Source organism: Gallus gallus, chromosome 4 (assembly GCF_016699485.2).
Source record: "Gallus gallus isolate bGalGal1 chromosome 4, bGalGal1.mat.broiler.GRCg7b, whole genome shotgun sequence".
NCBI lineage: Eukaryota > Metazoa > Chordata > Aves > Galliformes > Phasianidae > Gallus > Gallus gallus.
Window position 1 is genome coordinate 79,988,858 of NC_052535.1, and position 26,646 is coordinate 80,015,503.

The 26,646-nt window shown below is 36.6% G+C and overlaps 1 protein-coding gene across 1 annotated transcript in view; it reads left to right on the forward strand.

Moving 5' to 3' along the window:
- Window positions 1–26,646, forward strand: part of SORCS2 (sortilin related VPS10 domain containing receptor 2) — a 534,993-nt gene that overhangs the window by 474,432 nt on the left and 33,915 nt on the right. The window contains exons 13-19 of the mRNA XM_046940567.1: window positions 3,403–3,494; window positions 5,045–5,152; window positions 16,923–17,043; window positions 18,497–18,630; window positions 19,234–19,362; window positions 20,895–21,066; window positions 24,484–24,670. Of these exons, the coding sequence (XP_046796523.1) occupies window positions 3,403–3,494; window positions 5,045–5,152; window positions 16,923–17,043; window positions 18,497–18,630; window positions 19,234–19,362; window positions 20,895–21,066; window positions 24,484–24,670 (943 nt within the window). The remainder of the gene's footprint in view (window positions 1–3,402; window positions 3,495–5,044; window positions 5,153–16,922; window positions 17,044–18,496; window positions 18,631–19,233; window positions 19,363–20,894; window positions 21,067–24,483; window positions 24,671–26,646) is intronic.

The window sequence follows — 26,646 nt, forward strand, 5'->3', positions numbered from 1 at the left end:
GTTCATCCTCAAATTAAAGAAAATCTATTCATCATTTTTGTTCAATAATGTCTGAATCTGTTTTATACACTTGGAATGATTTCAACTGAACTCATTTTTCCATAGCTTTTACATGGTACGGTCACATGAGAATTCAGGGTGATTTACTGTGGCAGACTACACAGCTAGCACTGATAGGTACAAATCAAAATGCTCAAAAAGAATTCTGTAGAATTAAGTAAATACTTTCAGTAAATGAAAAAGTAAAAGCAAAGATTCTAAGTAGCCACAGTGCAATTTGGGCTGGTTGCAGTTGTTGAAAAGCAGAATGAAATTTGCGATGGTGTACTGTATGTACAACATGGTACTGTAAACAGCACAGGTTTAGGAGCTGATTGACAAGTAGCTTTAATGTCCATGCAGTGGCAGTGACCTGGAATGTATGCAAGAGAGGGGAACCCAACCTTGACATTATAATGAACTCTGTGAGGTTAGATCATCTTAAGTGAACCATGAAGTACGCCTAAGGTGAACTTGTGGGACAGATGTCTAATTGGAAGATTTCTCTGTCTATTGTACAAGGAAAATAATATGATAGAATGTGTTAATGAACGTGATATTGAGTCAGATAGATAAACAAATCTTGCATCGTGGGAGAAATGGGCTATCTCTGTACACAGTTACAAACTATACAGATTTTAAACATTGTTTTTTCCTATGAGCCTCTTCTTCTAAATCTTCTAAATGTTAAGGATGTGCTTTTTTAAAAGATGGTATTTCTCCTCACATTTATGGTTGCCGTTGGTATTTCAACTTCATTTGCACTGTGAGCAGAGTAAGAAAAAGGTCTGGCTTTCAGAAGAAATGGCTGAAATAAAAGTAAAGACAAGGACAGGAAAGCCTTTCATGTTTGATCTGCTATGGAAGATCGAGTAGAGCCACAATATATTCTATTAGCTTTCTAGGGCACAGTGCACTACACAGTGCAACTAGGAACTAAACCTAGATTTCTGGAGCTCCAGTTCAGTGGTTCAGCTGTAAGAATACTCTCTATCTGTTTCAAATCCTTTCATATCAAAGCAATATGGAATACCTTTCTTTAAGCAGGACTACTTTTTTCTGCAGACATCTTAAGAAATGGATGATAATACCTTTAAGCACAATGGTAAAGGATGCAATCCCAGCTTCTCACCACTGTGAAGGCCCAGCTGCCTCCTTGTGCTGTAGGAGAATTCCAGATTTGGATTTAGAAATGAGTGTCACTTTGTGAGATGCAAGTGACTTTGAGTATTTTTGGTTACTTTTAAGACTTAGATTTCTCAGAGTAAAATTGTGTGCAGTAAATTTATCTGGGGTCATTTAAACATGTTCAGTTATTTCATGGAGCTCTCTTAATTGCCCCCAATAGATAACCTGCTGCAGTTATTACAATAGACACATGTAGAGAGAGAGAGAAAGAGAAGAAGTTGACTTTACTATTATAAAGCAAATAAATTTATCTGAAACATTACAGAAGAAGGAAAGATTTAGAAACAGGTTATAGTAATTTAGTTCTGTGATACTTGGCTACTAGTAAGGATCATAATAAATCTATTACCTGGTGTCATTCAGTGGAGAGAGACAGGTCATAGTTCTAGGCTGTCTGTGAACATGCCTATCAATTGTTTCCAGGTTCTTATTTCAGCTCTGACACCAGGACATAAACCCTTTGCCAACTGTTTGGCTTGGTTTTGTTTCTATAAAGTAGAGATAAATATTTGCTTCTCTGTACTGAACTCCACAGATATGAAGTCATTAATTTTCAGTATGCTGAAAATGCAGGAATTGATTCATATCTTTCAGTCATAAAGTATTTGAAATGCATGCAAGAAGAGCATGATATAAATATGACATTTATATACCTGTAATGGGTTTGCTGTGCCTTATAGCATGCCATAGTTTATGCGGGAGTGGGGTAAACTTTTTTATACTGGAATGGTGCACTAGGAATTGTTGTCGTGCTTTTCTGGGAAAACCTAAATTGGATGAAGTCATGCAGACAACATCTTCCATTATTTTCTGTATGAAGGTGAAGCTTTTGGAAACTTTTTGTTCTGGCATTGCTGTTTCATTCTGATTTGAGCAGAAGTTCAAATGAAGTCTGAAGGAGAGTCAAAATTCTGCTGGCTTATATGAGTTGAAGCGGTCTCATCCTTTTGAAGTATATCTAAAATGTATGTCTGCATTTCACTGAACTGTCTTCTAAAATGTTCAGCTACATGGAACAAGTATAAAGGACTGTAAATGTCCCTTGCCAGGGTTCTTGTCAGTAAACTGACAACACCAAAAAGCCAATCAAACTCTCGAAACCCTAGGAATCCCAAAACATATGTTCTTACGAAATGAGAGGAATACTGAATTCTAAAGGCAAATTAAATGCTTGCTATTTTGGAAGTAATTGTGAATGTGCTGTATGATTAAGACTTTTTCTCTCTTTGGTTCCGTATTGCTGATATATCTCCTGAGTGTAGCATTTAGCATTGTCATGAAAAAAAAAACACTGTGTATTGTCTGCATTTTCTCATTCACAAGGCGAAGTAGAGCTCACCCTTACATTTTTTTCTTAGGCTTTGTCAAAGTGTGTAGGAGGCTCCATGTTCATCTATGAACTGTTGTGCGTGTGCATAAACTCTCACTTTATCACTTGATCTTATGGTAAATGAACTTTCACTGGGTAATAACATGAGTAAACACTGCCTTAAAACAGATAACAGATGCAGAAAAGAGAGGATATTTCTTATTCATTTATTTTAGTGCTACTGATGACCTCTAGAAAAATAAATGAAAAGAATTTAGGAGATTTTGAATCCTTTATATCATTAAATCAATATTACATGTATTTTGGTTCAGAGCTTAGAGCAGCCTCCTTGTGTAATCACAAAGTTTGAATTTAAATAAATCACTGACACATTGGAAATGCAGAAAACACTGGCACCTATTATTTCAACTTCGGTGGAGTCTGAAGAACATGCAAGACAGTCTCAGACAGCGACAGTTTTCCTATTTTTCTTAGATTACAAAGCATTTCATTTTGCAAGATTTAAAGAATATGGCAAATACTGAAGTAAGGTGACAGGTCACCTGGTGATATATAATAGGAAAGAATGCAGAATGCATACTGCGAGAAATGTGAGCTGGGGCTAAAATCACTTTAGACAGTTTAATCTGACTGTGATTTGAACCTGAACATTTTCTGATTCACCTGTTTAACTGTCTTTTCTGTTACAACTGGGAGAAGAGAGAAGTGTAAGAGTTAAACTGACATGTAAGTCCCTTCGTGTTTGCAGTGTGGACATTATGAAACATATGATTTTTAACTCTGGTTTTCTCATACGTTTTATTTCTGCATTTGCTTAGTTGAATTTTTTTTTTTCTGATTTGTAGGTCTTTGAAGAAGAGCATCACATCTTGTACCTGGACCATGGTGGAGTTATTGTGGCCATCAAAGATACCTCTATCCCACTGAAAATACTCAAGTAATCCTACAGTCAATTAGAGCAAGCTATTATGTATTCAATACATGAGACAAAATTCAGATTTTAAGATGAACACTTCAATGTAATCATGTATGAGGTGCAAGTGTAATCAGCTTAATTTAACATTAATTAATTTGACAGAGTTCAGAAAGATGTTTTCTTAAAGATTACTCCTTGATGGTATTGGTACCATGACATAATGAATTAATCATAACAAGATTTTCTTGCATCAGAGTAGATATTTTTGCTTAAAAGGCTATCTTGAAACTCTACAGTACAAGCCATGTTTATCATGGTCATTATGTTTGCACCAGCAGCATATGGCAGTGATGTTCTACCTACAATGCCTTAGGTCACAGAATAGTTGTTTAATGCTGTGATAAAGCTCTGTCCTCTTCAGCCACAGTAATGAGGACACTGGAGAATAGCCCTGAATTGCTCTGGCAAGAACAATGCAATGTAGTCTTTTGGAGCCAATGGGAAAAGAATTTCTCTGTGCATAAAAGTTGTATAGTACCGTATGCAAGAAGCCCAGTTCTTCTGGCAAATTCCTACGCTAATTAATTGTACTACACATTCTGTGTAGATCCTGTCATATGATGGGACTTCAGAAAATGACCTTCTCTTGTTTGACAGAAAAGTTTGGTTGCAAATAATTTTGTTATAAAATAACAAATTTTAAACTGCATGATAGTAAAACAAAATATGGTAGCATTGAGTAATGGCATATAAAATTATCATCTTTGCAGTACAAAAAAAAAAAAAAAAAAAAAAAAAAAGATATATAATCATAGAATGGTTTGGATTGGCAAGGACCTTAAAGATCACCTAGTTCCAACCCCTTTGCCAAGGGCAGGGACGACTACCCCTAAGTTAGGAAATAGAAGGTGCAAGTGATCCAGAAGATTGATCGTAACAAGGCTCATTTTTGCATAATGCTGCTTATTCTAATAGGATCTTGGCTATATGCTTCATTAGCTGGACTGAAAACCATCATTACCCTAGCATTAAAAAGACCTGGAAGAAAAGTATGCAAGACAAAAGAATTGTAGTCATAATTTTTGGGTACATAGAGTATTTGAAATACACTTTGCTGAATATCTATTGAAAAATTTTATGTGGATTGTCATAGCTGTAAGGGGCCATTGTCTTGGTGCCTGCAGTTTTTGCACTTGTGTTTTAGCAATGAGCTGTTTTGCATACTTACGTTGCATGCTTAGTGATCTCTGCTTAACAGGTCTCCAGCTCAGGGACTTCTAGAGAGAATGAACTGTAAAGTAACTGACTCTTGAACCTACAAGGTAGCAGGATTTTTTGTTGACAGACATTTTTTATTTGCCCGAGAATTTCCATTGTTGTCACAGGTTTATTATAGTCTTTCTAATAAAGATGGGAGACCCTGGAACATCAATGAGATACACCACTCATGCATACTGTGTTTCAGTGATTGTAAATCTTAGGGTTTAAAGGTTATGGGATTTTTTATTTTTTCAATGAATTCTGATTTATATAATAACTTGTAAATGAAAACCATTTCTATTTTTTTACAGGTTCAGCATAGATGAAGGCCAGACTTGGAGTACACATAATTTTACAAGCACCTCAGTCTTCGTAGATGGATTACTTAGCGAACCTGGAGATGAGACACTGGTCATGACGTAAGTGCCTGTCTACACTGCTTTTTCTAGGGTTCTCTACTTGAGCACTTGAGCGTATTTTTAACTGTGGATGTTTGAAATACTACTTGAGTCACTGACTTTTTCTTCTTGCTGTCACACAAGCCCTTAAACTGATCATGTCCAAACAGCCCCAGTATGCAGCCTGCCTTTGATTTGCACTATATCCTAACACAGCATTTCAGATTGTAAAGATGAAGAGCTTTGTTTGTATGAAATTTCACATAGTTGTGGTCAGAGCGTGGAATAATAGGACTGCAGAGTAAATCTGGGAAACTTACATAAAAATAATGGTATCCTGCATTTTTTTTCTGATTTTTACATACCGAAAACATTAAACATCTATCCTTCTCTTCTGCAAATTGTCTTCACAGTATAAACAAGTACGTAGTTGGCCTAGTAAGTATGATGCTTTATGTGGCCAAAGACTGTGTTAACAAATACATACTTTAATTCTGTGCAGTAACTGAGGAAGATACTGTGGATGAGTTAAAAATAAGCCAATTCTGCAGCTCAGACCTGTGTTTATCTGTCTTTTTTTTTCCAAGGGGCCAGGGACAGCTGGATCTGAACTGCAGGTTTTGCCCTGACTCAGGATAAATGCTAACTTTTTAGGAGCATTTGAAAGTAAAAAATACCTGTCTGATGCTGTACATGCTGACTGCAATAGTAAAGGGCAATGCAAGAAGAGAATGTGCTCCTGCACGTAGGGATGTGCAGGATGATGAGTTTGATCCTGTCAGAGCAGTTTGTGTGACGCTTTGTATTGGAGCTCATTATGTTCATGACAGGCTTTTTCTTCTAGGAATTAGAAATACATCTGTCTTTAATGTGTACCAGTAGTATTTTCCTTGGGGAAAAAAAAATCAACCCAGCACATAGTTTTTAAAGGCTGTGCAGCAAAACGGAAATGCCAACTTAAATGCATTGTACCGTGTTCCTAACGTTGTAACATGCAGGGGTTAATTTGATAAACTGGCAGGCCCATTCTTCCGTGTTATACTGTTCCATTTCTCTTCTGTTTTACATGTATGATCTGAGAAGCATGGTATTATTCCAGCATCTTCCTTTTCTCTGAAACATAGGTTTTTATGGTATAATATATACCACACAGAGGTACTTATTCCTCTGAATGGAGGATTTCCATTACCTTCAGTGGAAGTACAAGGATCAAAAGCTTATCCTACACTGTACTTACTGGCAGATAGAACACTGTGTGATGACTTTATGCTCTGTTTTTTTGTTTTCATTTGTTGAAAAACAGTGATTTTGCAAAATTGTATTTAATTATCTGAATAAACAGCCAAAGACCTCATGTGGAAGACACATCTTTTTGAAATCATCTGTATGAAATATATCCCCCGTAGCTAGATTTGATACAAGATCACAGGCTCACTAATAAGCATCATATGACTTGTATGTTTCTGAGGCAGGAGTCTGACTCCAGCATCTCTGTCACTCTACAGCTCTTACTTTGCAGCTAGTTCTACTGAACACAGAGGATGTCAGTGACTTCCCATTACAGACAGGCACTGAAAAGACTTGCCATCTTCCTACCTGTCTCCAAACATAATGGGAAAAATAAACCTGCAGTATGTGTTTCCCCACTGCTGTTTTATCAGCTTTCTTGCCTTCCCTACCACCTTTGCTAAAGTTTAACTTCAGGGTGACCTTGTCTGCCCAGTGGTGTTCTACCTGACTGTATATCAGGACCTTTTGTTGTTCTCTCTGGCTTAGATCATTTTCTCCTAAAACTTCACAGTTGGATTTAGATGCTGGGCATGACTTTATCTACCACAATTTTCTGCTCTTGAGAAATGCCATCCTCTGATACATACTCCCTGAGGAAAATAATCAGTTCTGACATCTTTTCCATTAGAGGTGATACCGTCTTTTCCATTTTGTTAGATAAGTGTTTTTACTTCTTGCGAATGATGGTAAGATGTACTTTTGTATGGTAATGGAAATAAATTAATACAGCGTCTTTCACCCTGAATCCAGTCCCCAAATCCATTACTAAGAACCTAACCTGACATTTTTTACTTGTACAGGATGTTCATTTTCATTTTCTCCCTTTGGTGGGGAGTTTGTTTGACTTTGAATAAAAAGTCCAGTGCTAAATCTGCATAAATTAGCAGAGAATGCAATTCTGAAGTGAGAAGAGAACAACTAAGACTGTACAGCAATACTGGAAGAGACTTTTTCATTTAAAACCTCTAGAATAAACTCACAAAGGAATCAAATATTTTATTTATATTGAACCAATCTCTTTCTGCAGGGTAATATCCCGGTTCCACTGAAATTGGGTTAGGGATTTCCTTCTATATTTTTTATTTGCATTAGGGTTAAAAGTGATAATAAAAATAGAAAGATTATCTTGGGAAGATATTAAGGAACACGGTAATGATGTGTGTAAGAGAGACTTGACGTTCTCCAACATGGTGACTGAGACATTACCTGACTTGAAAAAAGAATTTTGTTTGAATTCTCTTATGTCCTAACTTATCCCAAACTAAGTTGTCTGGAAAGCTTTACTGAAGGAAGGAATAGGGGAATGTGAACATGGTTGCCTCAAATCTTCATTTCAGAAAGTTTTGTACATCATTCAAAACAGACCAAAATTTTTTAGAAAACTGAATTGTCATCTGCCAGTCGACATTCATCAAAATCATTTGTCCAAATCCCCCACAGTATTCAAAATATGTGCACTCAAATGCCAAGGAAAACATATTTTATTCCACTGTACTGTGCAGTAGACCTGATTAAGTGTTTCAGGAGTTGAAAACAGTAAACCATCCAAAAATTTTAGGGAAAAGGGAAACCTTTCTTGGTAAAGTTATATTCTAAATAGTCATACTTAATATATTTAGGAGTTTTAAGCAATAAAGAATTCATAAGTTTAGGAAACTAATTTTGAGTAGAATTGTTGTCTAAATGAAGAGCTCAAATCCACCATTTATTTCTAAATGAAAAGTAAGATTTGATAAGAAAGTTTCTCAACTAATAGATGTAAATTAAATTCATCAAAATAGTGCATGTTCTAATAGGCTTTATTTTGTTCCAAAGTATTTAAGAATGAAATTTACTGAAATGCAATGTTACTCTTTATAATATATTATATTTGGGGAAAAAAAAAACCAAACTACTTAATAACAGTGGATTGAGTAATGGCTCAACTTAGTGGAAAAAAGAATAATTTTATGTGTTTGAAATATTGATGTTCCTCTTCAAAGGAAGTAGTTCATATAATGAAATTTTCAAATGTGTTAAAGTGACTTCCCATCACAGTTTGGTTTTCTGGGAGTATTTATACTGAGACTACAATCCAGTAGGGACAATAACTGTGGTACTCCAGAACATGGTCCCTTTTATTAAGAGGTTACATGAAAAAACTTTTTTTCTTTGTGTTAGGTAGAATCAAAACCTTCCTTACAGACAATTGTGTATATATGGAATATATAATTCTTGGAGGGATTTTTTCCTTAGCGTCTTGTGTAGAGTAGCAATTTAAGATGCTACTGGGAACTTACTGACATCTCTTAACCTCAGTACTTCTTGTGCCTCTTGCTCTTAAAGTCAATTGTTGCATTCCCGTTGATTTCCTAAATGAGAATAGAAGAAAGGAAATAGGTTAAACTTAATCAAAACAAGGTGGATATTATTTAACAGGGGTTAGATATTAGGCAGAACCATCTGGATTTTTGCAGCTTTCAATTCTGCCTAGGTACATTGACATTTACATGAACAGTCAACATTACATGTAGTTTATGGAGCTTATTGTTGTGCCATATGTGGCTACACGCTGCTTTTCTTGTTGTCTTTGAGTATCTTTCTAGGTGGAGGTTATACCTTTGCATCATGAGCTTTTCACTGCTAAATTTCTCATAGTGTACCCTTTAAAAAAAGCAGCTAAATGGTAGGTTAAGCCTCAGTAGGTAAGAGAGTAGCTGATTTCCCAAGGTGAATGCTAGGTTTTAGTTGCAACCATCTGATTTCTTGTTTGAATAACGAAGTTTTAAGAAACATTGCTTGTTTATGAAATTGTTCTGCTCACTGCATAATAAAGAGCCTATCTCAGTGTTCATAGGTGGAAGAAAGACAGCAAGATAATGGTGACCTTGATTTCAGTCTAACCTGTATATCACCTAACTCAGGCTTGTAGATAACAGTTTAGTGTCAAGTCTCAGCTGGTTTTATTTTTGTCACCTTTGTGCACTCAGGTGTTAGCAGAGCAAGTCTGGGCACTGTAACATGACTACAAGCCTGTGGACCAAGACCATGAAACAGCCACTATCTTCTCTGTCTGCTAAAAAGAACCCCTTTGAGTGAAGGTTTATTTTTCCGTTTCCTTTCCTTTCCATGAAGTTGACATACAAAATTCAGAAGCAGTGGAATGTGATGCTTTTGATATCTTGCTACTGCCCACGGTACACTTTGAGGACAGACCTGGAGATACATTTAAATAGGAGGAGCTGAAAGAGTAGGAATCTGCATCCTGAAAGAATCTTTTATCACTCTGTCTTTTTTTAAAGGAGAGGTGAGAAAAAGTGTGACACAGGGACTCTTTCATTCAGAGAGTGTCTTTAGGTCAGTTTGAGAACCTGTTACTAAGTGAGTGACTGTATCTATGTAGTTCTAACTTTGCTTTCAGGGACACATTCTATTTTTGTTTCTAGATTTGATAAGTGGTGATAATGAGGTAGGCATTAGAAACATTGGCCACCAAAAAAAGTTATTCTAACATTTTACTTGACTTTAGTTGGGCCTTGAACTCCATTTTGCTATATTTTGCTCTCAGAATAAGGACCGCTATTTTGCTGACCATAAGCTATTTATTCTGGTTATACAGTTGAAGTCTAAATGAATAATTTCCTATCTGGAATGAAAGAGATCTGGTTTTAAGTATGTGAGTAGAGAAAGAAAATTCTTAGCGAGAGAATTGATTATAAAATGTTATAAAATTCCACAGGTGAATTTGCTCTTTAAGATGGTACCAGAGAGGTGGTTGTTCCAAAGCTATTATTTATAATGTCACGTTTCTCCTTGAATCAGTCCATTTTCTTCACAGTCCATCTTGTTTTTACTTCTGCTAGGTATTAAATCTACATTTTTTTCCAAACAGCTTACATGCTAAAAGATTGTCCTTGGACAGAGTTTTACCAAATAGATGGAAAAAAAATATTGGAGATAGTTCACAAACATCACGGAGCCACTAAGCTTCTGGGTAAAATGGAAACATGCTCATCCTGCTTCTCCCCATTACTTCTTAGAACCTAAGCACTCATTTCCTTCTTTTTCCCCAAAGGAGCTGAAACCAAGATGTTTTGGCATAAAAGAATGATTGGCAATTATTATTTTTTGGGGGCAGGAAACAATGAGAAAACATATTTTGGTTCAGTTTCAACTAAATTGTTTCCTCCAGTCATTTTTCACTTTGGCAGCCAAACTAGGGGAAAAAAAAATACACAACAAAAACCTCTTCTCTTTAGTACATTCAGTATATGCATATGCTTGCAGTTTAAAGCACTTTTAAGTGTGTGAGCATGTTTGTACATAGTATACTGTATACACAAGCACTGTTTATAAGCAGTTATATGCAGTTGCATTATGCAGGCAGGTATCTATTGTTGCACATGGAAGCATTCATCATTTCTGTAGTTGTAATTTAGGAAGGCCACTGAAGATGTGACCTCTGTTGTTTTGGGGAATTAAAAAAATATGCTGAATTATAATCCTGATGTATAACAGACCGCAACTTGAATGCGACATTACTTTCATCCATTTATATTAGTATGATTCCCTTGACTTAAATAGTTTTTCTTGATTTTACAGTGCTGTAAAGAAGGTGGAGACAACTGATGGAATGAAAGCAAGTCTTTAAAAATTCATTTGTCATCTTTTTTTTTAAACCAGTAGGTTTTAAATACCATTGTAGACATAGTCATGGCTAACCTACTCTTCCAAACCATATCCCCATGGATGTCTTTCATTAATAAACTCACCATTTCTATGAGTTAAGAATACTAAGCGTTGGCAGTGCTTACACTAGAGATAAAGTGCATCCTCCCAGTGCCACACCCTAATCACTTTATTCCCTCAACAATTATTTAGAAGTCCTGTCATGGGGAGGTTATTTGTCTTGCTCTATATTGAGAGGCACTGTAATAATATGAGTAATAAACTACAATAGGCAAAACAGAAACAAAAAACATTTTCACCTTTATTTGTTGTTTCAATTATATTGTCACAATATGTAGCAAAGATCTAAATGCTGCTAAGGACTGTCAGCTCTTTGAACTCACCATAAACTGACAAGGAACTTCTCACCTCTTGTGTAAAGGACAGCTGAGAAAATTGCTGCTGTTGTAGTGTAAATGGCCTCTAATATCTAGTGAACCATAACGTTGATTAAGTGTTCAGTCTGAAATTGTAGTTGTGTTATAAAAATACACAGGGAAATGTGACAATTAAAAAACACACTTTAACAGTCTAGTAATCTCTGACAACAGTTGTTTGTTCTAATATGATATACTACTGGAATGGAAGCCTGATCACAGGGAATAAAATCTAAATACCACTTTTTAGCATAACTCTGTGGCTACTTCCATTTAAATGAATACTTTCCAGGAGACAGAGTGAGAGTTACTAAATTAGTTATGTAGCAGCTCTGAGAGTCTTCTTTCCTTTCCCATCTCGGTCACATATTAAGTGTTTGATTTTGAGGTTTAGATCCACAGAGAATTTCAGGTACCTGCCTTTTTGCAAGTATTTTGACATCTTTACTTTGGTGCTGCTTGGAAGAATGAATTAAGATCTGTTATCTCAGACAGCCCCGTTGGGATGACCAGGTGATACGTATGGGCACTTGGCTGACCCTGATTAAAGTCCTGGCTTTTATTCTGTTGATGGTTTTATATATTTGAAGGCTCTTCCAAAACATGGCAGGTACTGTTCCACATCCAGCTGGCATGTGAAGCTAGCAGAGGTTGTCAAGAGGGCAATACAGGGCTACAGAGGCAAATTCTGCTGTTTCAAACATCACAGTTGATGACAAAGTCATATAGAGGAGAGCAAAAGCCAGCACAGCACTTGGGAGATTAAAGCAGCATGTCTAGAATGAAAGAGGCATCTGATTTCAAACAAAAGTAGCTATGCATCACACAGTTGTCATCACTAGTCTTCAATATGACCTCAAAACTTGGACAATTTAATGTGCTATGTTAAACATCTGAATAAATTCCACATGTGATGTCTTCATGGCCTTCCTGTTACAGGTACAGTAGGATTGCTTTCTCCACACTGAGGTCTCTGATCGTTAGATATTCAGGTGTAAAGTAAAACTGTTGCAGGTTCAGCTACACTGCTCCAAGTAACTGGTGGGTATGAACATCAGACTCTTCAAAGCCATATTCTTTGTCCAGAGCAGCAGAGCAGGGCTATGTTGTTAAATCAATGTAATGTGACAAAAAGTCGCTCAGGGCATATCTTAATTTATATGACATTAGATTCATAATAAACTCCATCTGTTCTGGCAAAGAATGTAAAAGCCTATGAACAAAATCCTGAAGAGCACAGCCAAAAAGTGAAAGCAAACATGGTGGATATAACAAGCTGCCTGTGACATCTGAGATGAGGTGCACTGTGAAAGTCAGGATCATTTCTCCTGAATGAAGCGATGAAAGCTGAATGTTTACCTGATAAGTCTTTGGGAGACTCCATCACAAGAACCATCACAGTTTTGGTCAGGTATCTAACTAGTGACACAGAGAGCAGGCAGTGCAGTTGATACTGTTCATGTAAACTAAAAACACCTATTGAAGAAATTCCTTTTCCTGTTGAATAGAAACATGAGTTTATTGGAAGAGATTATCATTGCATATAATTTCGATTAAATTAGCTCTCCCTGATTATGAGCTTTATCAGGAACAGAAATAACCGTTGGCCCTCCAGCAAATAGTTTCAATGAGTTAGCTTAAAAACTGCATTAATCTGTCTTAGCTATCAAGTGATGCAATCAAATTTTAAAATGATGTGATCATAAATGAAGTAGGAACAAATGTAAAAAGTTGTTATGGCGACTGGAACACTGGCATTAAAATTATGGATTCCCAATCGTTGCAAAAAAAAAAAAGGAAATGAATTTCTAAGGTAATTGGAATTTCTTTCAAAAATTATGTATCAGCATCATCTTTCATAGTTTCAGCAGAATTGATTTGATGGCCTTCTAATGAAATAAAATTAATGAAGAAGAATGTTTTAATAGCTTATCACAGAATCATAGAATGGCCTGGGTTGAAAAGGACCTCAAATATCACCTAGTTTCAATCCCCTTGCCATGGGCAGGGCCACCAACCACTAGGCCAGGGTGCCCAGAGCACCTTATGAACTACTGTCATCTTGATAGTTATCTTCTGATCATTGCTACACTGTACCATCTTTTTCCATACATGTAATTTTACTGGACATGAATGTTTTGCACCTGAGCAATATGAATGCAGTTATGTATTGCTTTAACGTAGCTCATATTTTTCTCTAATCCATTGAATTCTACATTAAAAAAAATGGCTTTTTTTAACTTTGTAAAGGATTTTTTTTAATCCTATTGTTATTCGGCATGAAATCTGAACGGGCTCTTCTGATGTGTCTGCAAAACCCTGTTCTCAGTAAGGCATCAAAAGTTGTAGCAGCAATAACATTAGTAATTATGAGGCCATGCTTTCAAGCAGTTTACAAAGCTGAGTGCACACACAGTTGCTGAATTCCTTTGGAAGTGTGTCCCAGGTTTTCCTAAGCTGTATGGTTGCATTTTTTAGAGTCTGTGGGTATGCTGATGGGACACCTTGAATCCCAGGTACTTTACTTAACCCAGAGAGTGGTTGAATCAGTGGTGCAGTTACTGTGTTCTGTTAAATCATCACAAAAGCTATAATGCAAGTGATTTTTTCTGAGACCAAACTACAGATTGCATATAACATCTGTATCCTTCTTAGGGAACTTTCTTAATTTCTTTAGTAATTTCCATGTATTTTCAATATCTCCAGATTTTATCTGTCTCTAATGCCTATGTTTCACTAATATCTCAGTCCTGTGAGAGAGCATAGAACCTCAGTATCTCATTCCATTACCAGTGGAGAATTCTGTCGCTGCATCTTTTAAGTTAGTGATTCGTGTCCTTCTTTTACACCCCTTCTTCATGTCTCTTTGATGACAACTCTACAGTCTACAGAAAGAGTATTTGAAGATATTTTGTTGTACTTCTCATTTTTAACTTTTTCAGAAAAAAATAATTCAAGGCAGTTACCCTGTAAATGAAGGAAATTACATTAGTTTGATGTGGCTTGTTTTTTTTTTTTTTTTTAAATCTCTGGTGGCTCTTTCTTATCATTTTAATTATCTCCAAGGTGCTCACAAGTGACTATCTTAATAGTTTGTTTGGTATCTTTGTTGATATCAAAATGAATTTTGTAACTCAGGCTTCTAGTGCTGGTTTGTTGTTTTTCTTTTTTTTTATTATTCATTTTTTCTTCTTACTTGTTTGGGAAGGTTAGAGGAGAGGTATGTGTGTTTTATTTTATATATAGGCAAAATATTTTCCTTATAGCTATCTAGAATCACCCTGAAACTCTCTGAACTTGTAAAGATGATTATTAATCATTCAGAGATTTTGTTTTCTACTTTCAAGAGAATTATGTGATTTTCTTCTGCACTGAACTCAACCAGTCATCTCCTTTCTTCCTTCTTCCTTGACTCATCTGCTTGAGGTAGCTAACATGAATAAAAAAAAATTGACTTCTTCTATAGAAAATACTTTTCTTGAGTCAGGAGTTAGGCCTTGAATCTTTGCACTTGAATGTGTTTAAATGTGTTAATAAAAGAAATGTGGCCAATTTGTAGAGTTCTCTGGTGCTTGAAGAAGCACTCAGGGAGGTAGGTAGCTGTATAACTGCAAGGTGAAGTCTGCTTCACTTTAAACAATTGTACGGAGAAAAAAGAGTAAAATTAAAAAAAAAAGCATCAGCATTTAGCATGCAAAAGACACTTCATTTCTGTCAGCAAAGCCAGGCATATTGAAGCAGGCATTGTTAAAAAGCATAAGACCACCTAAGTAGTCATTTTATTGTATATATAAGTACGAATGAATAAAAGCATATGGTGACAGCAGCTCTCAGGATCCAGCTGAACCAGAAAAAGGAACCAAACCTGCAGGTCTCGATGCAAGACAGTTGTCCTGCTGGGAAGTGGGACCACACACCTGTGTGCACATGCAGCCAGTGGGCTGAGCCATGCTTTTTCACTTTTGTGTATTGTTTCTACTTCTGAACACAGAGAGATTTAAAAGGAAAAAAAGTAGTTGGTGCAAGTCCTTTAGTCACAGAGCCTCACTAAAAAAAAGAGAGTAAAACATGCAGACTAAATGCCTGTGTTTCTGTTTAAATAAGAACTCTACCGATAGTGAAGTTTCATCTACAGATTATGTCTGTATCTCTATGCTAGGGCTGAGAAGCAGTGGCACCAGGAAAGAAAGGGAGAAATCCCTATATTCTCTGCAAGTATTTTTTAACCTCTGTAGCGGAATTCAGAACTCTACATCCATCTAAAAGGGAACAGACTTAGTGCAATGATGTTGTTTCTGTGTTGCAGAGAATTCACTGTTTTTTTCACTTGTACTTTACCCTAGTTCCACTTTGAACTCGGTATTCAGGATAAGAGAAATGAGTATAAGCAGCAGAATATTTTTTAGCAAAACTGCACCATTCCTGCTGTGTCTGGATTTGGACAAAACTGAGGACAAAACAAAAGGAATGAATTCGTTTGGAGAATGGTACTAAAAATTGGAAAATGAACTCTGTGCAGTATGATCTGCGCAGAATTTGTTGGCTTCAGAATCAACCTTAAATTCTTTGGCAAGTAAGCCACACAGGCCAGATACAAACCACAAATACATTTGACTTTTGCCAAAATAGAGTCTTTATCCTTTCTAATTTGTTGCTGGATGTCATACTTGCCCATTTGGTTTTGGAAATAAATATTCCGTCTTTGAAAATGTTGGCTGCTTTGGAAGTGAAACCTGTTTTTTAAAGCTATAAGATTTTCTTTTTTCTTTTTTTCATTTTTCTTTTTTCTCTTTTCTCTTTTCCTCTTTTCTCTTTTTTTTTCCTTCTTTTTTTCTTTTTTCAAGAAGATATTTACAGTTTGTGAATGGTTTTTGTTATAGTTTGGACTATCCGAAATGGAGACTGTCCTCCAATACAGTGTGTAGATTCAGTGTATTCCTTAGAAATGAATGCAATTTCATAATACTGCTGTGAGTTTGAACAATAGCAATTTTGCCATCTAAAATCTGTGAAAGTTTAAACAAATACAAATAAAAAATGAAGAAGTTGCACCATAATCATAAGGAAATAGTGATGTAGCCGTCTTCCTCAGTTCTGATCCCTAATTTGGGTCAAAATCAGAGAGTGTTTCATAAGTATAACAAGATAATAGACAAAAATATCTGATGCTGAATTAGAAAAGCTAGTGTATTTCCATTTACATTCTTATATGATTTGCTGGGAAAAAAAAGGTATCTCTAATCCATGAGCTATACTTTTTCACTGCAGAGTTCCACAGGCAATGAAATAAAAAAGCACCAGTGACCTTTACATAGGGAACCATAGCCATGAAAAGCAGGAGACAGAACGGAAAATTGGAATCTCATATGTGTGGTATTTCTTTCCTGTAAGATTTTACTTTTGATCCTATTGTTCAGAGTTTTTGGACACATCAGTTACCGCTCAGACTGGGAACTGGTGAAAGTGGACTTCAGGCCATCCTTCTCCAGGGAGTGCACCGAGGATGACTATGAATCTTGGGAGCTCACAAATCTACAGGTATTCATTGTCTTATGTTAAATGCCAGAACTTTTTCATATCTGAAAGAATCATTCACTATTGTGAGCTAGGAAAATATTTTCTAGCAGAATTTGGATGTCGCCTCCCCAGCCCTATTCTCCTTTGGTTGATATTTTGCTGATTTTACAATTGTTAAAAGTTGGAGGGATAATTATGTGTTCCCTTTCATTGTGCGAACTGTCCTGGGAAAGGCGGCAATGTATCTAGTGGTCTTCCATAATAATAGGTGGTTCTACTGGATTATGATGCATATACCATAAACTAAGATATCTAATATTGATTGAAGCAATTTCAACATGCAGTTGTATGTACTGCCAACTTCCTGACCACATACTATACTCACTTAAATTGCCATAAGTAAAGCCCATTCCAGATGTAATTTAGGATCTCAGTGGACTAATCATGTAATGGAGTCCAGTTGTTTGGGGCAATACCATTTCTGTAGTTAATGTATTAAGGCTGTGCTAATCCTGCTTCTCTGGCCAATTCTAATTTTGGGAAGCTACATTCTCCGTGTAATGTATGATTAGAGACCAATGTGAGGATTCTTACATTAAATGGGATATGTCATGTTTGTTTATAGTCATTCTAATTATTATGTTTGTTTCATCCAGTATACTCATTCTCTTGCTCTCTTCAGGTTTCCTTTTTGTACACAACTCTGTGTTATTCCAGCTCTCCAACTCTCACTTGCTAGTTCTCACACATAATTTAGAATTGCTTGTTTGAAATCGCTGTGTATTTTGGAAGAATGTTATGCAAATCTGAGCCTAAAGAGTGGCATTATTTGGGTACACTGACGTTTAAATGTCTTTCAGAAAATGGAAGCAACTAAAATGTCTCTGACAGAGTATTTACAGCTGCCAAATTACCAGTGGAGTGTTACCTTCAAGAGTGTCTGAATACTACCTGTCTCCATGGCTTAGTGTTTCTTATTGACTGCCTACACATGATGTGGTCGTTTAGGGAGAAGTCCAGACATCTGAATCAAGACAGAATTTTTAAGTACACATTTGTAGACTTGTGCCTAGATTGTGCACACACGAAACGTGGGTTAAATTGCACTAGAATTTCTGTGCACATCTTTGGATTTGTGTCCTGAGGCAGTATATGTTACAACCCTGTAATATCCCAGTAGTGGACATGAGAGCTTTGAGTAATGGTCCAATTGAATTATTAACAGTCCAATTGAAGTATTTTTTCTTCTTTGCTGAGTCTGTTTTCCTTCAGTCTCAGTCTTAAGTTAATTGATCACATTTTTGTAGTCATATCATAGATAACTTGCTGTAAATTTCTCTAGGAATTGATGAGTTGAGATTTGATACCAGTGTCCAGTCTTGACAAAAAGACCAGACTTTCTCCTGACAATTTCAGATGGTGGCTCTGTGATGCAGGTTACAGCATGCAATAAATCTGGTGCTTTGATGTTTAGGGTGATCGTTGCATCATGGGTCAACAGAGGAGCTTTCGGAAAAGGAAGATTTCATCATGGTGCATTAAAGGGAGAAGTTTCACTTCAGCTCTAACATCCAAAGTCTGTGAATGTGCGAACTCTGATTTCTTATGGTGAGTCTGTCTGTGGACCTTCAGATTCATCCTTAGTGAAATTTTATTTAGAGTTTGAGGAGTTTATTTTCCTTCTTTTGCACCACTCTTGCATGGCTGTGTACAAGCAACCAAGAAGCAATGTGGTTGTTTTGAATAACAGGTTGCTTATGAATATGTTTTTGTCTAAAAGTGTTGCTGTGTATTAAGTATTTGACTCACTTGACTGAAGAATTTCCAATGTTTTTCACTGTTGATCAAGACTTGAAAAATGGCCATTGGATTGATATATGTGGCAGTCAAACCCATTTTTTTTTCAAATTTAGAAAAATACAGAAGAAATGTGTAGGTCTGAATGGCAAAAGATACCTTTTAAAAATCTAAGCTGACAAGAAAGTTAATTTTGCAGAACTGACAAAGTAATTACAACCATTTTTGCCCCCATGTGTATTCAACTCCCATTGAAACTACCCTCAGAACAAAACTGGCTTCATCAAGCTGTGTGTTCAGCTTGTAGCAGACACTCTTAAAAATCTTTACGCTTAAAGAAGTAGTCTCATCCACCCAAATTGTGTTGGTGAATAAGGTGGGGATAGTAACACACTTGGTGTTGATGTTTTCCAGTGATTATGGGTTTGAACGCTCTGCACCTCTGAAGTCACAGTCTAGCAAGTGCTTTGCTGACTTTTGGTTTAACCCAGAAGCACCTCCTGAAGACTGTGTGCTGGGGCAGGCATACACCAGCAGCAGTGGGTAAGTCAATTCTGGGTTTGACTGGCTTGCATGGGCTTCCATAGTGGAGAAGAATGTTCTGACCAAGGACTACAAAAATGGCTTCAAGGAAGTATAAATGGGGCAAACTGTTAAAAAAAAAAGAGGAAAATGCAAGTGGTAAGCTGTTCGGGCTCAGAGTTACAGCTCATGCAGAAGCTTCCTACAGACTAATGTAAGAGCAATGTTACTTTACATGTTCACAGCAGTTCAATAAACGAATTGATCTGAGAAGGGGGAGAGCTGTCTTGTTCCCAAAAAATTTTTCTAACTGCTGGGACAGCTAATAAGTATTGCTATACTTCTGATAGGAATGCCCATTTGAAGCCTTTTCTTTTAACTCCCTGCTTAAATCCAGTTAATTATTCAGAGGAGTAAGTGATGTCTCACAGAACTTTCCACTGTCTCTCACTTCCACCAGTTTAAGGAGCTCTACAGAGAATGGATTATTCTCCTGGCCATATGGGATACTCAGAATCAAAGTAAAGCTTTAGTAACTGTAAACAATAGTGCATAGAGTACACACTACAATGTAGTCTGACGTCTGTGCTGAGAATAACTTGCAGCTGGCATCTATTCTGGCTTATCATAACATCATCTCTGTCGGTTGTGGAGATGCAAACCAAATGATGAAATGTCAAATCTGGCAATAGAATCACAGTCTTTGTGTATATTTGCCTTACTGAGGAAAATGATGCCTTTTGGGTTGTGGCTGACAGCTGTGATATACAGAGTTTGAATTCATTGGAGTGAAATCTGACTCAAATTTTTAAGGATGTTTAAAAATAGTGTACCTGATTGAGACTGGTCTGCAAATAATTGCTGTACTTCCAAGTGTTTCTTTATTAGCTCTTCTTGCACTCCTAGATTTATCAAATTATTTAGGTTGGAAAAGAGCTCTAAGGTGATCAAGTTCAAGCTTTTATTACTATAATGTGAAATAAATGTTATATGTGTTTTAAGAAATGCACAGATTTGAGAACAGTATATAAGTGATTGGTTCTGGGTTAATGCAGAAGTTGCTTGCTTTAATTTATTTCTGATCTTTGGAACTTGAACCAACTACACGTAAAGCACTAGTAGAGTGGGATAGGATAGAGGCCTGAGTTTGGCAGTACATCTGAACAGCAAAATCCTGAGCCAAGACCCCTGGAGCACTGAAAGCTATTGAGAGCTAGGAGAGGGTATGGTAGAGAGAACAGCAGAATACCCAGCTCCCAGAGAACTGATCAGGTGTGTTTCTGAATTTTAAAGGATAGACTCTTACAATGCATGCAAGTGAAATCGTGATCATGCTCCAGTCCCACTTTCTTCAACAGATTTCACTCAGTAGAAGTAATGTCCTTGAGCAGAATTTTTTGGCATTATGAGTTGATTTTGATCATTTACAACCTTGTCTGTTTAAGAACCCAAGAAATATTCATTAGCTACTGTCATCTTCACATGTGATGCCTCTGATAGTGTTCTTCTGCTTGCCTCCAACTCACTGTGCTCACTGCTTACTGTTTTTGCAGGTACAGGAAAGTTGTATCTAATGTGTGTGAAGGTGGTGTAGACCTGCAGCAGAACTTAGCACAGCATTTGTGTCCATTGATTGCTCCCAAGGGACTTCAGATCAGCATCAGAGGAGAAAGCCTGGCTGTTAAGCCTGGGGAGGACATCACCTTCGTTGTCAGACAAGAGCAGGTAGAAATTAACACTGGCTTTATGAAACTTTACTTGCTATTTTTAGGGTTCATCTCTCTCCTACCTGCTTTGCTGCTGACTGAGATTAATTTGTGCTTGAGACAAAGATGAATGACTCTAAATACTGAAACTTATGCTTCCATGAGAATCAGACAATCTTGTAAACTCAGTGAACCATGAAGTTCTGTCCAGAGAAAGGGACTTGTCTCCTCAGCAGCATTTCAGTTATTATTCCTTAAAGGCTTCAGTGTATTAGAAAATCAAAGGTACTAAATTAGCAGAGTCTCCTTGAACTGGAAATTTCATGTTGTATCAGAGAAGAACAGAAATGCCGGGAACCATTGATATTCTGGTTTAAGTGCTTTTGAGAATCTGCCTTTCAGCCTTTCAGGAAGGAATCAGGCAAAACTTTACAGAAATCAGCAAATACCACAGAATAAAAACATGTTTATAATGTATTATTTATGTTGCCAAAGGTTTTTTTTTTTCCTTCTTCTTCTTCTTTTTTTTTCCTGATTATTGGAAGAGACAATACCCTGAGGCCCTGACGAAAGGCAAAGAGTAACTTACAGATGGGGTATTTGCCCTGGGTATGTTTCTTAATGCTTGCATTTTAGTATTAGGTTCTAACTGTTGTGCTCCGGTTACAGAAGTATTTCCTGACTAACCCCAACTATTTGCAAAAAAACTGAAGAAAGTTGGCAAACCTGTGTGACAGAAGTTGGGCACTTGGCTTTTATTTCTGTGAGAGAATCTAGAGGGTGATGTGCAGAACACAGCTCTGCCTAACCCACCTCAAGTTCTTGTTCCAGAGGCTTGCAACAAAGCACTAACAGTAGCAATTCGTGCTTTCTTCTCTTTTCTCTAATTTGTTCTGAAACGTTTGCTGTAAGACTAGAGCATTTGATTGTGATTTGGAGCCTACCAGTTTTGATTGGCAGTTTCACTTTTTTCTTTTTCCTTTTCAAAACAAAAAGTTCTGAAGCCTTCACGAGTCTCTGTTGGCAATAGGCAAAACTCATACAATTATTCAAAACTCTTCCAAAGTCAGGAATCCTGAAGGGAATCCCCATTTTCTGGTAAAGTCTTCTTGGTAAATAGAACTGAAAAGGAGATTTAGAGGAAATGTAACAGTTTGCTGCCCCCTATGGCTTAGAATAATATTTAAACTTGAAAGTCCTGGCCATTAGGATTTAATATATATGATAAAGCCTAATGAGAATTCTTAACAACTAGAGATTTTAAGAAGCAGTCCCACTAAGATGAACGAAAAGAATACTACTTTCTTTCCCTGCTGAACAATATTAATTGACTGGTTTATGTGAAGGTGCAGTACTGAGTGCAGGAATGCCATACACCAGGGAATAAGGAAAGCTGGTTTGGGGCACATTTGAGCAGTTTGCAAATGATCTTAGAAGTAATAAGAAGAAAATTACTTTTTTTTTTTCAAATTATTTGGATTAATGAATAAATAACTGTACAAAGATCATTTATTTTTTGTGGAAATTGAAGTACCAGTTCCTTTAAATTCCTTTTCTCTGTGTGAATCATTTGCTATCTGTCCACCGCTCTCTGTCTTTCCTGATCAGGAAAACAGAAATGCCTTGCTTTTTTGGAGACAGTACTCCCACCTTTATATTAGGGAAAGTATTAGAATAAAGCATTAAGAGAAATTTGCATGTACTGGCTTTCAACACCAATTTCTGTCTCACCTGAAGAAAATATGCATGTATACTTATTAGCATAAGAAAGAGCTAACAAGAACTATTTGCAAACTAATGTCATCTAAGGAGATGCCACTTACTGGCACATTGCTGGCAAGCAGACATCTCTTTGCTTTAAAATTTAATAATATATTTTCTCTTCTGGTACCCATCTGTTGTCAAAATAAAGATGTTATTCAGAAAAAAATATTCACAGTGAAGAAGCTTTCAAGGTCCTTTATGTGTGTTGAAATATGATGTAAGGTGTTTGATAACCCTACAGGTTTCTTATTCTGAGTACTCTCCTACAAGATAAGTAATGCTCTTTCATCTGATAAAACATGGAAGAAAATCAACCAAACTGCAAAATAATAAATGGAGAAAAAGAGTGTATTTTTCTTTCCTTGGTAATGCAAGCATTTGAAAATTCTAGGCTTTTTACCTCCTTTAATTTTACACTAATGCTGCCTTCTGGAATTGGATTTTGATGCAAAACTGTTTCACAGATTGGCTTATGGGAAAGTTAGGTGATTTTTCAGTACTTCAGGGGGTGTGAGTCCTTGTCAGATCTGATTGCCATTCAGCTTATTTGATGAGTGTATATATTCCTTTCCTAGAGGAAAGAATGATTTTTAAGCTAACACTGTCTTTTCAAAATATGAAGGATTTCCTATCAAACTTGTCCCTAAAACCCATTTTAACTCAGTAGTGACAGTGTCTGTGAGATGCAGGCAGGAGCGTATTGCTGAAGACAGAGGAAGAAGGGCAAGTCACTAAGGCACTTCTGCCAGAGGTATTAAGTGCTGCTGCTCACAGCTAAAATGAATCTTCCTTTCACTCAATCCATATGGCCCGTCCACGTAGCACAGGCCTGACTTCTCTCCTGAGCAGACACACCGTGACAATATGAATGATGGGCTTATATTTGTCCTCTGACAACAGTATCAGTCATTGCAGTATTTTAGGTCTGAGTTTAGGAAGACGATGTTGGTTAAAGGAGCACTTAGCAGAAGTGCAATGAATTGTAAATTATGTGAGATGCTTGATGTGACAGAAGTATTTGGCTGGTCTCTTTACTGAACTCAACTCAGTACTCTGCTTTGTTAAGCATGCATATCGTTTTGCAGAGTAGCATGCCAGTTCTAAACGTGCTGGTAACTGTATAATGCAGTACTACTCTGTAGGAGGTACCAGCTTGTATTCTAGGTGTCATGCAGTTGACACAAGGAGAGTGTAGTTAGAAGGTGCTATGAAGATGATCTAAGCCTATTTTGCTTTATAATTACACAAGCCAGAAGTTCACTGCCAGTCATCTACCACAGGTCACTGGATAACAAGTAGTTTGGAATCACCAGATCATAGCTCCAGAACTTGGAGCTACCCTGCACCATTATATTAATTGATGTCCAGAAGTATTAAGATAAGAATGATGATGTCTGTATCATACAACTTGGTGTTTGTTGTTGTTGTTGTTGTTGTTGTTTAAGATTAAGCCTTACTGAAGAAAGTTAGATTTATCTCTGTGAGTGCATGCAGCATTTGTTACTCTAAAACCTTCACAGTGAGTTTACTGGTTTTAGTGTAGCTACTGCTATGGAGTCAAAACATTTGGCAGGTGCTGGAAGTGATGTTGTGGTTCAGAAAATGATTAAAATAACACGTCCTGTCTATTTAGGTTCTGACCATTTGAAATGTTGATATGTTCTCCTTTTAGGGTGATATATTGAATACCAAGTACCAGGTGGATCTTGGCGATGGATTTAAGGCAATATATGTGAACCTTACAATGACTGGGGAACCCATCCGTCACCGTTACGAGAATCCTGGGATTTACCGTGTCTCGGTGAAGGCTGAAAACGTTGCTGGACATGATGAGTCTGTAGTGTTCGTCCAAGTCAACTGTAAGTCAGCTCTTTGGTTTTCTTATTTTTACTGCTGCTTACATATGTTGTGATAGTTACGAAGCAGTTGAGAATGTTACTAGTCATTACCATTCACATTTAGGAAAAATACTTTTTTTTTCAATAACCTCATGAATTTTGCATTGCTGTGTGCTCTTAGTATAGAGACTTGAAAACCTAATGTATAAAAGAAGCTCAGAGTTAGTTTTGTTTAGATTTGCGAGAAAGATGGTATATTAATCTTTTAAATAGCAAGCATTCCTCAGTTCAGTTCTCAGATTTTACCCCTCTTCTTGACTCAAGACCTTGCTGGCAGACTTAGCAGCTAAAATTTAGAACTTCAGGCTATGTCTTTTTGTGCTGTAAGACGCAAGAGAACAGACATATTGATAAAAAGTACAAGCTCTTGTATGACTTTCAAAAAGCATGAGTTGATGGAAGGATCAAAATCTCAAGATTTCTAAAAGTCAAGTTACTTATTAAAGTCCTTAACTCTAATTTTAGGTAGTCAATTTTTACAAAGATTTAAAGTACTACTTGGATTTAACTTTATATTTGTATATGACTTGCAGTATAAATTGACTTAGACCTCTCTCCCTGTTTTCTTAATTAAGACCTAAAAAAACCTCATTGAATAGATTCAAATGAAAGGAGTAATGAGGCACAGGGATATCACACACAGTAGCAGGCTTAATGCACCTCAACCATCTCTTAATTGAAATAAGGAGGGAAAATCATAATTGAAACAAAACTTTCCTCTTCCTTTGAGATTCAAGACAGCCATCACTTTGTCTGTTTTCAGATGTGTCAAAAATTTTAAACAAGTAATATGCAATGAAAAGACATACTCATCTCGTATTCTCCAGTTGTCTGTTTCCCCTGATGTGAGTGATGTCTTCCATACTAACAACAGAAAGCACTGGAGCCACATTCAAGTCTGTGAACAAATCCATGTGTTTTATGTCAATCTGTCTGGTGTCTGCTGCTGTTTCTTCCTTTTGCTCTTTGGAGCCTAAATCCAGAGTTTTTGTTTCTGCTTTGATTAACAGGTGGAGCCCAATCCATTAATGCTAATGGCCAATCTCTTGTTAAAATCAAAAGAAAATTATTGAAGTCTAATTTTCCATCTCCATTTCATTACCTGTTTATTTATTGTTTTTGTTTTTTTACATAATTTGACAACTCCAGAGAGCTCAGATTAATTACTAATTTTTTTCCCTTTTTTAGTAGAATCTGGGTGTTTGGAACTAGATTAAGCACAAAAGTAGTTGGTAGATCTCCATAAGCAATGAATGGCAAAAACTCTGTAACACCATCTCTCCAGGGAGATAGTCTTCATATTTTTTAGGGAATGACAAACAGTAACAACCGCTGATGGAAAGCTGAACAACTCCTTTCTCAAGATACGCTCTGCTTTGGCCTACATCTGGATAAACAGTTAAAATAAAAGATGTTAACTGTGTTTTATGCAGTGGATTTATAAATTTTATTTTTCAAAAATAGAATGGCTGGGTACTTAAAATGACTTTGGTGCTGAAGTACAGAATCAACAAAATACTGCGAGCAGACTTAGATGATTTCAAAGCTCATCTTGAGCTTCTCCATTAATGCTGTAAGTGATCTAAAAGACACATGGACACATGTTACCCAGCATGCTTGAATAAACACTTCAGATGGGGTTTAAACTGTTCAATTTTTAATGTAAATTACAGGATTTGAGGAAATTAGCTGGCACTAATTAACTGATATATATGCCTTCTAGAGAAACACTAATAGCTGCTCAGGGCCATTTTTCATTGTGGTGTATCATGCAAGCAGAAATGTCCAGTGTCCCATTTTCACTGTATTTTCATCTGATGCATTTCCAGATAAATTTTATGAAGGACAAATAGTAAAGGAAATATTTTTAACTCCTGTGAAGTTCGGTTGGTAGGAGAAGCCTGTAGTGCAGGACAATCATAGACATTTTGGCCTGT